At 44.5% G+C, this 16901-nt stretch overlaps 1 protein-coding gene across 1 annotated transcript in view; it reads left to right on the top strand.

Moving 5' to 3' along the window:
- The window catches only part of Fam129a (family with sequence similarity 129 member A), a 152563-nt gene extending 141733 nt beyond the window's left edge, over window positions 1-10830 (top strand). The window contains exons 13-14 of the mRNA XM_028775757.1: window positions 4526-4637; window positions 6084-10830. Of these exons, the coding sequence (XP_028631590.1) occupies window positions 4526-4637; window positions 6084-7231 (1260 nt within the window). The 3' untranslated portion in view covers window positions 7232-10830. The remainder of the gene's footprint in view (window positions 1-4525; window positions 4638-6083) is intronic.
- The last annotated feature ends 6071 nt before the right edge of the window (window positions 10831-16901 follow it).

Consider the following 16901-nt stretch of genomic DNA (forward strand, 5'->3'; position numbering starts at 1 on the left):
TTTTTCGAGACAGGGTTTCTCTTTATAGTCTGGGCTGTCCTGGAACTCACTCTGTAGACCAGGCTGGCTTTGAACTCAGAAATCTGCCTGCCTCTGCCTCCAAAGTGCTGGGATTAAAGGCGTGTGTCACCACCGCCCAGCTTTTTTTTCTCTTTTTTTTGTTTTTGTTTTTTTTTGTTTTTTGGTTTTTGTTCGTTTTTTTGAGACAGGGTTTCTCTGTATAGCCCAGGCTGTCCTAGAACTCACTCTGTAGATCAGGCTGGCCTGGAACTCAGAAGTCCGCCTGCCTCTGCCTCCCAAGTGCTGGGATTAAAGGCATGCACCACCACTGCCCGGCTGTCTTTTATTTTCCTAATGTGAGTTTTCTCTTAGTTCTTTTAGTAGCAACTTTCTAGAACTGGGACATCTGACGCTACCCTAGCTGTGTAGCAGAATTGCCTGGGGTGCATTTTCTTAAGCACCCTCCAGGTCTTAGTGTCAGGGTTCCATCTTAGCTGATGGAGAAAATTAAGCAGATGACCCAGTTCAGCTGTCTCAGCCTGCAGGATGAGCCTTGTAACCGAGCAACATATATATTCCCCTGTTCCCTTCCCACAGAATTACTTAACTGCCTGAAAATATGGTTTTTTTTTAATTTAACAAACATACTTCAGAAATGTATCAAACATGATCCAGGTACCGTGGTGTATATAAAACATGACCCAGGTTACTGCCCCTGCTGTCCTGGAGTTCTCAGTGTAGTGGCAGATGCCAGGCACGCAGGACGCCACGTGAACAACGCAGCAGTGGCTACACAGGGAAGCCTTCTCGGGAAGATAACAACTTCCCTCGCTGAGCTCCGGCAGTTCAGGGGGGCTTCCCAGAGTCAGCCTTCTACTTCGTTCCAGTGGGTGAATGGCATGGGAAGATGAAGGGATGTTGAGGCTTGATCTAGTACCCCTCATATAACAGAAGTAAAGACTCAGAGTGGTGCCTTGGCTTACTCAGGCCCCTTCCAAAGCTTCATAGTTCTTGTCTGTTAAACCGTCTAAAGCTCACTGAAGCTCATGGTTCTTTAGTCTTCCACCTTTCTTCTCAGGTGGACATAAAGAGGCCTCATTGTTATCTAGTGGGGGTTCCATAAAATCCAGGGCTGCAGCAACCCCATGTCTTAGCACTGAAAGCTATCTAAACGTGATAGTGTTATAAAACTTATTTAATCCCAGTCTGGGTTTCTACCCCACCTTTGATCATTCAGTTCCTTGATAAAAGATACACAACTTTTATTATTTACAGTCAGTCTTAAACAGCACAAGAGCTGGGCAGATATCTACCCTCTATGCTATTAGAATCTACTTTCCTATCGATAATCCTCAGTTATTACTATGTTTCATCTGAGTTGCTCTTAACTCCAACTGGGAAGACCTCAGGGCCACATTTTCATGAACTCACCTAACCCATGATGGCTTTTCCTCCTCCACCTACCTTCTCTTCCTCCTTGTGGTTCTCCTCCAACCCTAAGCCCAGGAATCCTAAACCCCACCTATGCATCTTCTGCCCAGCTATTAGCTGTTGGCATCTTTACTTACCAATCAGAAATAACTTGGGGGCAATATCACATAGTATCATATGTCACTCGGGTCTACATGCAGACTCTCTTGTCTCTGGGGCAACCAGATCTTGAGGAACCAATATTAGCATCAGAATAGAATACAAGCAGCATTAGGCCAACACATTACATGGTAGTTTCCTGCTACCTGCCTCAAATACTGGCCATCAGACCAAAAAGCATCAAATCTCACTGCTAAGTTCCTTTGTCTCTAAAAGCTGTATATAGGGAGCCCCACCACCAGCACTGTCATGTGCCTGAATAACCAAATTCATCTCTGGTATATAATTAGTAACATTTTTATCCATGTGTGGTCTTCATGGTGGTAAGAAAGCATTTGGAAGGCTTTAGGAGGTTGGGAATGTCAAGGGACTTTATATCGTGTCTGAGTGGTCTTGGAATTGGAGACCATCAGTGCCAGTGGAAGAGGTAGACTCCTTGATTCTCCAACTGGAAAAGGACTCCTGTGCTAATAATGTTGAACATATATCCATACCTGATCCAGCAACCTCAGTTCTAGGCATCTACCTAAGATAAATGAGTTTTTGAGTCATTCATACAGAAAAGAATGTGCACAAAAAATGTTCATTAGTCAAAAAGTCCGTATCTTAGTCACTGTCCTATTGCTGTGAAGAGACACCAACTCTTATAAGAGAGAGTATTTAGTTGGGGGTTGGCTTACAGTTTCAGAGGGTTAGTCCATTTTCATCATGGTGATGTGCAGGCAGGCATGGTGCTGAGGAAGTATTTGAGAGCTGTACCCTGACCTTCAGACAAAGACACACACACACACACACACACACACACACAGAGGGAGAAAGACTGGGCCTGGTGTGGCCTTTAGAAATTTCAGTGTACTCACAGTGACACACTTCCTCCAACAAGGCCACACCTCCTAATCCTTATCAAATGCTGCCACAACGTGTGGTGATTAAACACTCAAATATATGACCCTATGGGGGCCATTCTTATACAAATCACCTTAGTCAACATCAAATAAATATGAATGAACAATTCTAACTCATTCATATAGTGAATGCTATTTATCAATAAGGAGGAATGTGACCTGCTGACCTGTGTCATAGTGTGGAAAAATCTAAAGAGCAAACACAAAGCAACATGTGGTTTCCTTACATGCAAAACCCAACCTACTGTGACAGATAACCATCAGGCCTTATCTCTTGGAGGGGCGTGGTCTGTATGAGGACCTAGGTTACGGTCACAGGAACATATTTATACTTAATGTCACCAAGCTATAGTTTTAAAATCTGCATTTCACCACATATAACTTTTACTTTGGTAAAGTACTCTTTGTATCAGATCAAAAATGATGAAGGAGGGCTGGAGAGATGGCTCAGTAGTTAAGAGCACTGGCTGCTCTTTCAGAGGGTCTGAGTTCACCACATAGTGGCTCAGAACCATCTATAAGGGAATCTGTTGTCCTCTTCTGTTATGTAGGCACACATGCAAATAGGACACTCATATGCATAAACAATAAATCTTTTAAAAATGAAGCAAACATTGGTTAGTATTGAGAAAAAGAGGACAGGGCACCCACTCATAGGCCTGGAGATGACTGGAAAAAAAGTCTCTACACAGAATGTGCTCTCAGTATAAACAGATGGAATGACCAACAGCTGGGTGCCTCCTTAACATAGACAGTTAACAAGTACAAGGAGGTTACTTCAAAGGCTTGAGGCAAAAGGAACATGGGGAGACATTGTTGGCAGCATTGTTATCTAAGCATCTTTAACCTGTAGGCACAGCTGCCATCCTCCCACGTTCTCCAATGAGGAGGCAGTAAGTGGGAGCTGCCCTTTCCCCATCTCTTTTGAAAACAGGCATCATCTTTCCCCCTTGTTTTTATCATTATATATTAATTACAAAGAATATTGGGTCTCTTTCTGTTTTCAAGTGTGTACGCAGTGCCCTCTGATCTTCGTGTTCGAGTGTGTATGCAGTGCCCTCTGATCTTCTGTTTTCGAGTGTGTACGCAGTGCCCTCTGATCTTCTGTTTTCAAGTGTGTATGCAGTGCCCTCTGATCTTCTGTGTTTGAGTGTGTATGCAGTGCCCTCTGATCTGTTTTCAAGTGTGTATGCAGTGCCCTCTGATCTTCTGTTTTCAAGTGTGCATGCAGTGCCCTCTGATCTTCTGTGTTTGAGTGTGTATGCAGTGCCCTCTGATCTTCTGTGTTCGAGTGTGTACGCAGTGCCCTCTGATCTGTTTTCAAGTGTGTATGCAGTGCCCTCTGATCTTCTGTTTTCAAGTGTGTATGCAGTGCCCTCTGATCTTCATGTTCGAGTGTGTACGCAGTGCCCTCTGATCTTCGTGTTCGAGTGTGCATGCAGTGCCCTCTGATCGCTTGCCCTCACCACTCATCCCTCTCATTCCTCTTGCCAATCTGCTTTCCAAATTGTCTTCCTTCTACATTTCTGTCTTCTTAAGTGTTTTCTAAATCCAGATTCTGCATGTGAGAGGAAGTGGGTGACATTCGTCTTTCTGGGTCTGGCTTATTTCACTCAAGGTGACAACCTCTATTTGATCCATTTTCCTGAAGATGACATAATTTCACTTACCCTGTATACAGCGCATGTTCCTGTCCATTCTTCTGTGGTTGGGCATGCGGGTTGCTTCCATTGCTTGGCTATTATGAACAGTTTCCTTCAGGCACACATGTAAGAGTGGTGGCTGGATCACGTGCAGGTCTAATTTTAGTTTTCTGAGAAAGGTCCATAGTAATTTTTTACAATGCCTCAAATAACTCCCATCCCTACCAGCCATGTACAAAGGTTCCCTCTTCTCTGCAACCTCACCAGCATTTACCGTTTTCTTGCCTTTATCATAGTGTCTGATGGGATTTCAACATAGCTTTGAGTTGCACACCTCTGACGACGTCATGGCTTTTCTTCTTCTTCCTTTTCTCTCTCGCTTTCCAGGAGCTTCAGAAATATGAGCAGTTCATCTTCGCAGATCATACCAATATGATCCATGTTGAGAATGTCTATGAAGAGATTTTGTATCAGATCCTCCTCGATGAGACCCTGAAAGGTGAGGAGGGAGCACTCCATAACGGGGAGCACTCCAGAAATAGAACTTGGGAAGGCTGTAAGGTCAGAACGAGGGAGAGTTGAAACTGATATTGGTCTACAGGGGAGACAACAAGGAGAGGGCAGAAAGGAAGGAAGGACCAACCTCGACTCATTCACGAGGTGGCTGCCACGACAGTCCTCTTTCAACGCAAGCATGAATTCTGTAGGATATGAGTGTAAGCTTTAACATTGAAGAGGAAAGAAACCAAGGCTTATGGGGCTGAGCTGAGAGTCTGTCATGTAGATCTGTCTTTGCCAGAACACCAAAGGGCTTTCAGGGCTGGACAGCAGTAGGGCCCAACCATTGCTGTCTCAGCACATTCCTCCCCTCCAGTCAGCTGGACAGAGACACAGGGCAAGGCATGGGACTCAGGGCCTCTTTAGGACTCTGGCATCTGCTGAGTGTAGAGTGGGGCCTTGTCTGTGATTACAGTGTGACTAGTTACGCATTGGAAATACTCTGCAGGAGGCTGCCAGCTGTCTGCGGGAGTGAGACTTACTTAGTAGCCATTACTAAACCACATCCAATGAGAAAAGTGGCTCATTACAAGCCTCAGGTCACTGTAGCTGACCAGGAATCTCAGGTGATGAGGGCAAAGGTGTTGGCATGGTATGTGCGCATAGGCCTATGCAGACATGTCTAAGTAAGTTGGAAGAAAATTCATCTGCATAACCTCCCCTCTGCCTGAAACTTGCTGCAAAATGGCATCTGTTAGAGCAGGACACTGGAGCTGATTGCCCCTAGTGGCTCTGCCTCTGCTGTAATACCTGCTTTGAGTTGGCATGTTGGACACTTGCCCTGCACAGAGGTCTGTGGCTGAATTATCAGGCCCTGTTGTCTGTGCTGTTACTTTCTTTGTTCCTCCCCACGCCTTTGAGACTGAGGTAGGTACTTATAAATGTTCATCTCGAACACTCCAGGCCAAACAAACTCTCTCAGCTGGGTGCTTAGCACCCACTACACAATCACAACCACACTGCCAGACAAAGCAAGGAAGTAGAAGGCCTGCACCTGTCCTACTGGAGTTCCAAACTAACCACTTGTCTTAGCAGCTGGTGACACTGATGAATGTGGAACTCTTGGAGACTTTGAGCTCTTTAAACACAGAGGCTTTATTTAACTCTCTGCATCGGGGCTGGTCTCAGATTAGACGCCTAGCAAGTGTTTCTTGATTGAAGACATTTTCTAATGAACACTGCCAAGATTCGGAGTCTGGAAAGTTTGCAGGTTTGGATTATCAGGAAAGTCTACCTCCAAGAGGATGGGCATATGATGGTTCTTGAAACTGGGACTTTGGAGAGCCAGAGGAGCAAATGGGAATGAGTGGCTTCTGGGTAACATCAGAAAATCCAGGTTTGCTGGGCAGAGTGCTAATATGATGCTTTGTTTTCTGGTCTCTCTCAGTGATAACAGAGGCAGCTATCTTGAAGAAACACAACTTATTTGAAGACAACATGGCCTTGCCCAGTGAAAGTGTGTCCAGCCTGACAGATCTCAAAACCTCCATGGGGTCAAACCAGGCCAGCCCAGCCAGAAGAGTATCCGCCATTCTCCCAGGAGCTCCAGATAATGAGCCCCCAAGTAATGAAGTATTCCAGGAGCCAGAGGAAAAGCAGCAGCAGCCTGGGGTGCCTGGTTCACTGGCCAGAGAAGAAAGTACTTCCATCTCTGGGTCATGCCTTCCTTCAGGTGGGGATGGGCAGGTGTCAGTGTCCAGTGTGGATAACTCTGCTGGAAGCCCTCTCACTGCAGGGAATACAGCAGGAGCCCTCAGCTCACACTTGTCGGAGGCGGAAGTTGGGGAAACCCTTAAAGATGAGGAACCAACCTGTGAGAGGCCAGAGTCTAGCACCGTGCCAGGGTCCTTGAAGGAACTGAAAGAGTTGTTGACTGTGACAGTGTCCGTAGAATCTGTTCCAGTGATTGAAAATGATACATACAATGGGACACCTGTTCCCCAAGAAAATCAAAAAGAAGAAGAAAGTAAGATCCACTCAGAAGCCAGCCAGCCAGCTGCCAGCCAGCAGGACAACTATAAAGAAAGTGAAGTCAGAGAGGAGGCCCATCCTATGCCATTGGAAGCTGAGGCTCCTGGGGTGGACTTGGGGACATTGTCAGAGGGTAGAGGCTCTACCTCTCAGTCCACCAGTGGGGGGCTCACTGAGAACACCAGCTGTCTAGGTCCCATAGAGGAGCCATCTGAGGCTCAGGAGCCAGCTGAGACAGTGTGCTCAGCCATAGTTTCCACACAGGACAGCCCCCAGGCAGGAGGTGAGGCTGTGCATTCTGTGACAGTCACACCTCAAGAAGATGCCACGTTTAGTTCTAACCCCATCTGTCCCGTGGAGTGGAATGAGGTGCCCCAGGTTTCTGAGGCTCAGGAAGTGCTGGGAGGGGATGATAGCTCAGCCTTCTCTATGGATACAGAGCAAGTCAGTGCTGCTGATGCGCATGCCTGCCAGTGGGTGGTAGAGGATGCCCCAAGCACCGACATCCTAGCCGGGCATGATCATGATGTGAGCTTCCCAGAGCAGTCCTCAGAGGAGTGGTAGGAACAGCTTGCCAGTCGTTCTTCTTTTAAAACTGTCAGTTCAAGGGTCTTAGTTATGGGTATCCTTAGGGGGGTTGCATGTGACTTGCTATAAAAATTATGAACTATTTCTTTAATTTGAATCCAGAGGAAATGTATAGAGGGTGTGGGTACTGAGCTGTCTTTGGGGAGCTGAAGTGCTCCCTATGAATGGTCACTTTAACATTTTCATAGAAACGGGGTAGAAGAACTGGAGCGTTGTGGTGAAAGGCAGTTAAAGGGGCTCCAGAGAGGGGGCAGTGTAGGAGCAGGAAATGACACCTCACTAATCTCTTCACAGAAACGTGGTACAAATTTTGAACTGCACTTTAAGGCATTTTAAGCAAGCGTGTGAAGGACTCCAGCCTCACCACCCACTCAGTCAGCTTCACTGTCTCTTGACCATAGCCAGGCCACAGAAAGAGGAAGTCACGAACCAGGCATCCCTGTCCTATAAAGTACCAAGAGCCAGCCACGGCTGGTAGATCTCTGGTGATGCAGAGCAGAGATCCAAGGTGGGAGGTCACCTTGGTGGGTGGAACTAGCTCAACCCATTCCTAATCCTGCTATCAATTCCTTGTTGGTCAATTTTGTTGGTTTCTATTAATTAATCACCTTTTAAGGAAATTCAGATGGGGCAAGAGATTTCATTGGCACAAATTAGCCTTAGGCTATACAAAGTGCTTGGCTAAATTTTCTAACTCAACCTACGAATTACACAGACGTTATTTGAACAGCTACCACATGCTCTGTTAGTCACAGTAATAAATAAAAGATCGGGTGCTTTGCTTTATATAAATTAAAAGGCTCATGAGAATTTATTCAAGAAGAAAAGAGTATTTATTCCAATTTTTAAGTTTTAAGCCATGACAGCTTTCACTCTTCCCATTCACACGATTCTGGTTTATTCTCAGAGGGAGGGAAGAATGAATGAATGAATGAATGAATGAAAAAAGGAATAAATGAAACCATTCAAGTTTACCAAAGACTTTACCATTATAGAAATTGTTTGATCATTCAACAGATTGTTTTCTTCGGTTCCCTATCAGGCACCGAACCTGGGGATACCATGAAGAAAAGGCCAGCTTTCCTTCTTTCTGAAGGAAATGGAAAGACATTCACCTCTAAGATAGATTGCAACCTGTAACTGTCCTCGTAAGAGACGAATGCGCTCAGGTGCAGTAAGACATATCTCATTGTGTTTCGGAAGGTTTCAGGCCCAAGTAGAGGACTGACACTTCCTTTCAAAAATCTTAACATCAGAACCTCACACATCGGCTTCGGGGTAGTTTTACTCATGGCCGTCAAGCACCTCCTTCAGAGAAGTTATCCCACACTTAGCTGTTTAAGCGGGAATTAAGGCTTTCTCCCTCCCCACCCCTCTCACAAAGACTTTCTGGGACTTCTAAGTCATAGATGATGAGTAATGACCACGCCAGCATGGCCTCGTATTGAGTCATTTCACTTTTCCTTAGAATGTTTGCATCCTTGTGTCCATGAGATATCCCACGATTAAGTGAGGAAGGACTAAACCAGTCATCTCATGTGAGTGAGGAAGGGATAGCCCATCTACTACGCTCCCTGCTTACCTTTTTTACCCAGTCTTTAGCGATGGTGCACCAAAATGATGTTTACTTCCACAACCTCCTCCTTCCTTCAAGGATTGAAACCAGAGATTAGTCATTGCTTGTTCTTTCTACCGGAAACCTACAGCCTTGAATAATGACTTCCTGCTTGCCACGTAACTTTAACATCCCAGGGCCTAGGATGAGGACTAACAAGTTTCATGCTACTCTGGACATGTGGGAGCTGGTGACCTGGCGCGATGCTGCGCAGGCGCGATGCTGCACAGGGGCTATTTGGGGCTTGCTTTTAGGCACAGAGATGTTTCTAATTAAGCTTTCTGACCTTGTTGAATCTTCCCATAAATAAAGTCCAAAGCTGAAGAGGCAGATAGCCAAATGGCCAGCAGCATGCCCAGCAAGGCAGAGAGCCAGGAGAGCAGCGTCTAGCCCCACAGACACTATCTTCTTTCTCAGAGAGCCATGGCTATTGTGGAGGCCCTGCTCATGCCAACCTCGCTCCAGAACCTCTCCTCTTCCCTACCTTTGTTCGCCTCCTGTACCTCATGAGAAGCTAAGAATAAACGAGAGTTCATGTCACTGAATTGGCTGGATGAGGATTAGTACCAATCCAGAAGGCCAGAGAGGAGTAGGTGCTAAGTAGCACAACATTCTAGAAAACACGAGGAACACTTCGATCCATATTTCACACAGCCAAGGTCTCCAAAACAGGCAAGACAGCTGTGACACGGCAGGACAGACAGGATGGACAAGAACCCTGCAATGCACTAAAATCATCTGTGTGTGTGTGGAACATGTACAACACCTGTCTTGCCTTTCATAGGTTTGTGTGTGTTCTAGTGTTTCCATGGGGGAGCAAGGTGCTTGTGATCTGAACGGGCAATCTCTGCCTTAGGCAAAGCTCTTGCAGACTCCTGGTTCATGGCCAAATCTCCAGAACTTTAAACTAGTTATGTTACTGACCTTTTACAGAGAGATTTTCCTTGAAAAAAAAAAAAAGACTTGTTCTGGTAACTTGAAACAGTGTATGAAATTATTCAGTAACCCTAACACACACACACACACACACACCACATTTAAAAGAGCATTTTGAAGACTACAAGATTCCAGCGTCTTTTTCAGAGAGTGACAAATTCCATATATCCTCGTGTTTGCCCTTGTAATCCTTCAGATTCAAACCTGTGACTTCTGAGGATTTTATAGTTTTCCCAGACAAAAGTTATTTTAATTTGTCGTTTTGTAAAACATGAGCTAAGGGTATGGTTTCAGGCACAGTACTTGCCTAGCAGGCTGGAGGTACTAGTTCAACCCCCAAGAGGTGGCTGGGGGGAGGGGAGGCTATGTGATATGTGTGAGATGTGCTGACTAGTCATTTCAATATGGCAGAAGGCTTGACATCATTGACATAAACCATAATATAGTTTCACGATGTGAGAATGCCTTCTCTATCATAAACACACATGACTAGGGATTTGCTTTCTGAAGTCTGGGACTTTGGGGAAAAGAATTCCACACTGTGGCTTCATTTTTGTATTCACTATACAAAGCAAGTAAACTAAAAACATGTTGTAACCGTGTATTTACTCTGCCAAGTGCCTATATGCCAATAAAACATTCAGCACTGAAGGGCTGTCCAGATACCTTTATTTAGAATGGGGCTGGCTTCATCTTTTAAGCAAATGTCACACTGGAGCTGCAGGAATAGTCCTTGGAAATGAAAGGGCAAGTCACTCCTGCTGGCTCCAGAGACTAACTTCTCTTGTTGTTGGGGAGAAATCCACTGGGGCACAACTTAATGTCCAATGAAATTCTGCTTTGATAACTAACACACATGCTTATTTTTCAAGGAATTGGATCGCGTCCATAATCCAGCAATGGGCAATTACTCTTGATATAATTGAACGGCTGTTCAAACTTAAGTAGATTTCCAGCGGGTGAGACTGAGTTAAATGTTCCTTCCTTCTGTAATTATAAATAAAACAGTGTTTACTTACTAACATTCACGGTTGCTCATTTATCTGTGAATTCGCTCATCCAAAAAACAGTCACTATGTTATGTCCTTGATGCAGTGGATGGTACAGAAATACAAGAGACTGCAGTAGGCAGGACCCTTGACATTGTCAAACTCAAATTCTCAGGGGGGATATAGCCAGGGAGAACCTAGAACACACATGTGTTTCCTTTGATGACATAAACGTCATCTATGATATCAGTCCTAGCTCTGTACCAACATCTTGATTCAGGAGAAAAAAAATACAGAGGAGGAATCCAGGACATTAGGGACGGGAGACACTCAAGATGGCCGATAGGTCATCGCTCCCTTCCCTTTGCCTATCAAGCTTCCTGTGTGTGAAGGTCATTAAGAGCAGCCTCTCCAGGCTTTCTGCATAGCGACACTAACAGATGGGACTTGACTTAAAACTCTGCTTGCACTTCCTTAGATGAGCTGGTCATTGAGTGAGAGTGACTTAGGAAGGACTTGGAGGGGTCACTTGGATCTGCCTCTGCTAGAACAGCTCAGTCTTTGTCACATTCTTCACCTACTGGGAGCATCTGACTCTCCTCCTACTGGCCAATCCCCGATTTGTTTTTTCCTGAAAGAGTCGGGATACATCAGAACATACCCTCTATTGCGATCCCATACCACTCAGCATTATTTTCTGACCTTTGACCCTTATTTACTCACCTACTTCGGGTCATCCTCCCTCACTCCACTGCAGCCCTCTGCTCTCCCTATGTCTTTGGGGGAAGGGATTCTTCAGGTATTTCATCCTTGTGTCTCTAGCAGAGCGGCATGCTTGCACACTGAAAATGTTCAACACACATTGGAAGAATGAATTGATAAAGACCCTCCATCCTGGATGGAGCCAAGAGGAGACAGGGCAGACGATGTCCCTTCTGCACAGGGCTTCGGATGCTAGCTAGCAACTTCTATTCATACATCCTTGACCTATATTCTTATTATTCTTATTCTTCTGTCGACTTAACAAAACTGAACTGTGAGTGTGCACACTCAGAACACTAGGAGAAGGCTGAAGAGTCACGTCATTTAAAAGTAAAATCAAGCTAACGACTATAAACCTAGTTTTCACAGTAGTAGGCAGCCACTACTGGATTTTCCTAAGGTCTATTGGATGTAAACTATCCAAAAAGGTTAGGAAGTTCCCTTTGCAGTACAATTAGGTCTGCAAAATATAAGCAAATGGCCATGGACAGCAATGCCATCAGGCCAGCTCTCCTCTTGGAGTTGGGCAGGGAAGAAGTTGCATTTCCTGCTTTGCAGAGACTTAGAGGGAAAGGCATCCCAGAATTCCCTTAGCCAACCCCTTACCTAAGCTCTTCCTAGAAGCTGTTTCTCCCATGCATGCTGCTCTGGACCTTCTGCAGACTCAGCTGGGCTCCTGCATTGTGTGAAGGAAGTGTGTTATTCCTGTTTTGTAAAATCTTGTAAGAAAGATTGAGATGGGATTTTTGAGTCAGGCCTGCTGGTGCCCCACATATTGGGAGGCTGAGAAAGGAAGATCACTCGAGTCTAGGAGACAGAGCCCAATGTGAGCAACATAGTGAGACCTCCCATCCTCAGAGAGAAAACTAAAGACAAAACCAACTGCTGGTAGTGGCTTATGCCGGGTAGATGGGAACAGGGGAATCAAAAGTTCAAGGGTGTCCTCAGCTACACACTGAAGTCCAGGTGACCTCGAGGCCCATGAAACTCTGTCTGTACAAAAATGATTTTAAAAAATAATAATAAAGATTAAAAGATACTTGCTTGGCTAAGGTTTAAGATATTTTAAAGATGTATTTTTTATTTTATATTATGTATGAGTATTTTGCTTGTATGTATATATATATGTGTGTGTACTATATGTATGCCCAGTGCAGGCAGAGGCCGGGAGAGGGCTCTGGGTCACCTGAACTGGAGTTAGGGACACTGTCAGCTGTTCTGTGGGGTGCTGGGCACTAAACCTGGTCTTCTATAAAAGCAGAAACTGGCTGTTACTCTCTTGCCTCTAGCTTCTCTCTGTCCCCTCGCCCTTCCCCCCTTCCTTTTCCCCTCTCTCCACGTGGTCATGGCCGGCCTCCACTTCTCTCCTCTTTCTCCACCATCTTCTCCTGTTTCTCTCCCCACCTTTGCCCTCTGTCCTAAATAAATCCTCTCCCCTTTAGGGGAAAAAAAAAAAAGCAGAAACTGCTCTTAACCACTGAACCATTTCTTTAGCTACCAAAAATACTTCCAAAATAAGAGGCTCCCCTCTGTAACTATGTAACAAAATTCATGTTGCTTCTATATTGTGTGGTTAATTAGAAGACAATCAGGAGTTACAGCCAACGTGTTTATTCTCTGAAGATGAATGACAAAACACCTGTGACAGATGTACTTTATAATTTCAGACACGGACATGTTTGCCTGTAGCAACTAATCATAGTCTTTAGAAAAAGCAGTCATCTGTGAGGGATAACTTTAAATATGTACCTGATTTTTTAAAGGGAGCTCTTTTCCTCTCTATAAATCAGTGGTTCTCAACCTTTCTAACACTGTGGCCGTTTAATACAGTTACTTCATTATTTTGTTGACACTTAGTAAGTGTACTTTTGCCACTGTTATGAATTGTAATTTAAATATCTGATATGCAAGAGGAGATCTGATGTGTCACCCCTGTCCACAGGTTGAGAACCACTACTGTAAATTAAAGCAACCCCCTTGCCCCAAAAAGTTAGCTAGAAACTCAGTTTCCTGATATCAAATGCAGGTTTTACAATGTTTACCTTGTATGGTTATCATTCCTTATTCTTTGTAATTCTAGTCACTGGTCTGCAAATATTCATTACCTATCTCCTTCAGGCATTAAAGTGTGAACCCCACTTCTTCAAAGAACTCAAAGCTGATGCTGCCCTTCCTTACTGTTTAAAACTTGATTTTGAAACCTATACAAGTCTACTTTTCTTGGGAGGCAGAGGCAGGCGGATTTCTGAGTTTGAGAGTTCGAGGCTAGCCTGGTCTACAGAGTGAGTTCCAGGACAGCCAGGACTACACAGAGAAACCCTGTCTCGAAAAACCAAAAAAAAAGTCTACTTTTTTGTGTGGTGCTAGGGCCTCATGTGTGCTAACTCGGCACTCTACCATGAGGTATATGCCTAGTCCTAATTCCACATGTTGAACATGCCATGAAACCAGCAATTTTCTTCTCTTTCCATGGGGATGTAGTAAGGCTCATACTGTTTCCAACATCCCCAAGCTTCTAGTCTGTCCATTTGCTCAGCTGTTACACTGGAAACACTGGCTTTGGGACTTAAGTATGTGCTACCAAAACTTTTTTAATGATTTCCTGTTTTGACTAATAATCAGATGGACAGCCATAGCTGCCCTTGGCTACTTTGTGGGTTCTTTTTTTTCCACCCTTCTTCACCCCTTTTCTTCCACTCTTTCAACCCCCTAACACTAGATAAGATAGGAAGGAAAAATAGGGGGGCAAACAGGAGAGAGATCCCTGAATAAAGTCAGGGTTAGAAAGGGGGTGACATTATCGTTAGACTACTTCCTGCTGATTGGGGATGGGTGGGAGTTCCTTGGGGCAAGTTTGATCTTTACCATCAGGATATCTAATTTCTTCTTGTTGTTTCTTCTTTGTGTGCATGACTACTTAACAAACCACAACCAAGAACTCACCCCCCCTCTGGAAGCCCTAGCATTTATATACTCTATAAAAGTTCCTAGAATTCCAAACGTCACACAATTGCAGAAACTGTCTGCAGCTGGCAAAGCCATGTACCTGCTAGAGCACAAGATAAATCATAGTCAGCTGCTGTGGGCAATCTGAAGCAGCCCCCAGCCCACACATGGGATTAAAAATAAAGACATATTATAATAGTTCTGTGTTTTTTTTTGGGGGGGGGGTTCGAGACAAGGTTTCTCTGTATAGCCCTGGCTGTCCTGGAACTCACTCTGTAGACCAGGCTGGCCTCGAACTCAGAAATCCGCCTGCCTCTGCCTCCCAAGTACTGGGATTAAAGGTGTGCGCCACTACTGCCCAGCCACAGTTCTGTGTTTTTTAAAGAAACCAAAATTCCAAAATTGTCACTGCAGATAGCTTTTAGAGGAGAGAGCTTTGTATAAATGCCTAGCAACATTCAGCGGATCATACATTCATGGAGGTGGGTTTATCCAGTGGAGAGCCCTCCATTGTGCCTGTATTTCCTATCTAAAGCTTTTCTGACTGGGGATGGGAATTTCAATGTCTCCCCAAGGAGTACATCCCATCTCCAGAAGCTATAGTTAGAGCACAGACACATTCTCTCCTTTTCCTCTTAAACCACCCAAAACCATAATGTCTACCTATGAGCCCCAATTCTGCCCATCAGAGCAACCTTCCCTAAGGACAACTTTCAAATGGCTGAATATCCTTAACTCTCCCCTCTCCTCCCCTACCCTCTGCTCCCCAACCCTCCCTGTCTCTCTTTGTTTCCATGGCTTTGAATTCCTGTCTTGAATCAATCCTTCTCCCTTTCTCCCTCCCTCCTTCCCTCCCTCCCTCCCTTCTTTCCTTTTAGATAAACTAATACCTTGAGTTTTGTGAAGTTCCTCACAACGCTTTGAGCCCATCAGTCTAAGCCCTTGGCTCCCGAGCCCTGCCTCCCTACACAGCTGGATTCTTCCACTTCACAGGAATGCAGGGAACAAACAATCCCCCCCACCCTTTCTTCTTCTCTTATTTGCCTTCCCCCCCTTCTTGATATAGCTTTTGTTTCCAAACACTATGGGAAGAGAACCCAGATAAAAATGATAAAAACTCTAAAATTACAAGCATAAACATCTATGTCTCCAGGGTTACCATTTCTGACTCCTGAGAAAGTAAAGTTTGTTGCTTGTCAGCTCACAAGCAGAACTCAGCAAATATCTGCTTTCCATTTCTTTTTTACCACTGCTGCTGCTATCACTACTATTATTTTTATGTGTGTACGCACAAGGATACACATGAGTGTGGAGACCTGAAGACAACCTCAACTCTTGTTCTTCAGAAACATATTTTTGAGACATGGTCTCTGATTGGCTTGGCACTTGTCCATTAGGCTAGGCAGGCTAGCCAGTAAGCCCCAGGGATCTGTCTTTGACTCCAAAGGTTGAGATTACAAGCATGTGCACACATACCTGGCTTTTTAATGTAGGTTCTGAAAACGAGTTCAGGTCTACATGCTCATTGACTGAGCTTCGAGCTTTCTTTTTAGCCCCACCCCTTCACTCTCTGACCTCAGATTATATAAATCTACTCTTTCAAGAAAATAACTCTTCCCAGAATACAATTCAGGAAAAACAAGGGCTTTCATGGTGTTATCTACAAAGCCTTCCAGAATGCAATAAATCTCTACTAGGTTTGTCTTGTCAATCTCCTTTTGACATTTGCCTATTCCCTTGAGACTTTTAATGGATGTTTATTGACCAAATACTTTACATTCCATAGATTAAATAGTACAGGAGTTCAAGAGTTCACAAAGGTCAGTCTAGAAATAAGAATTTGATGATTGAGGCTCTTGGGGAGTAGATGGAAAAATCTATAGACACGTGATCTAGGGTAACATCATTTGTGGAACAAGGAGAGAAAAAAAAAAAACAAGTTTGTTTTGTTATGTGTTTAAGTGTAAGGATGAAAGGCCAGAGAACACAACTTGAAAGGGGAAGTGATCGATGTTTCCAGTGCCTCAGACAGGTTGGGTTTGATAAGAGAAGTAATATGTCCGTTATTTATTCTACAAAGTCATCTGTACCTTGGAAGGACAGCATCCAGATTGTAAGAGGAGGTGGGAGCAGACACATTAACATCTCTTTATCTGCCTTGGGGTGTGTTACACTCCAACTGCAGCCCGAGTTCTAAGTGCTGTGTGTGGTCTGACTGATACGGTAAGCTGGAGTCTTATCACTTGGTGATCTACTTTGTATCTATGAATAGAACATCACACCATATTAAAGTTGGGGAGGAGGATTATTTTGATTATGTTTTTTTTGGGGGGACAGTACCATGTACCACATCATTCAACGGACTCACATACAATATAATCTGCTTTTCTGTCACCTA

Source organism: Grammomys surdaster, unplaced genomic scaffold, assembly GCF_004785775.1.
Source record: "Grammomys surdaster isolate TR1022 unplaced genomic scaffold, NIH_TR_1.0 259, whole genome shotgun sequence".
In the NCBI taxonomy this organism is placed as follows: Eukaryota; Metazoa; Chordata; class Mammalia; order Rodentia; family Muridae; genus Grammomys; species Grammomys surdaster.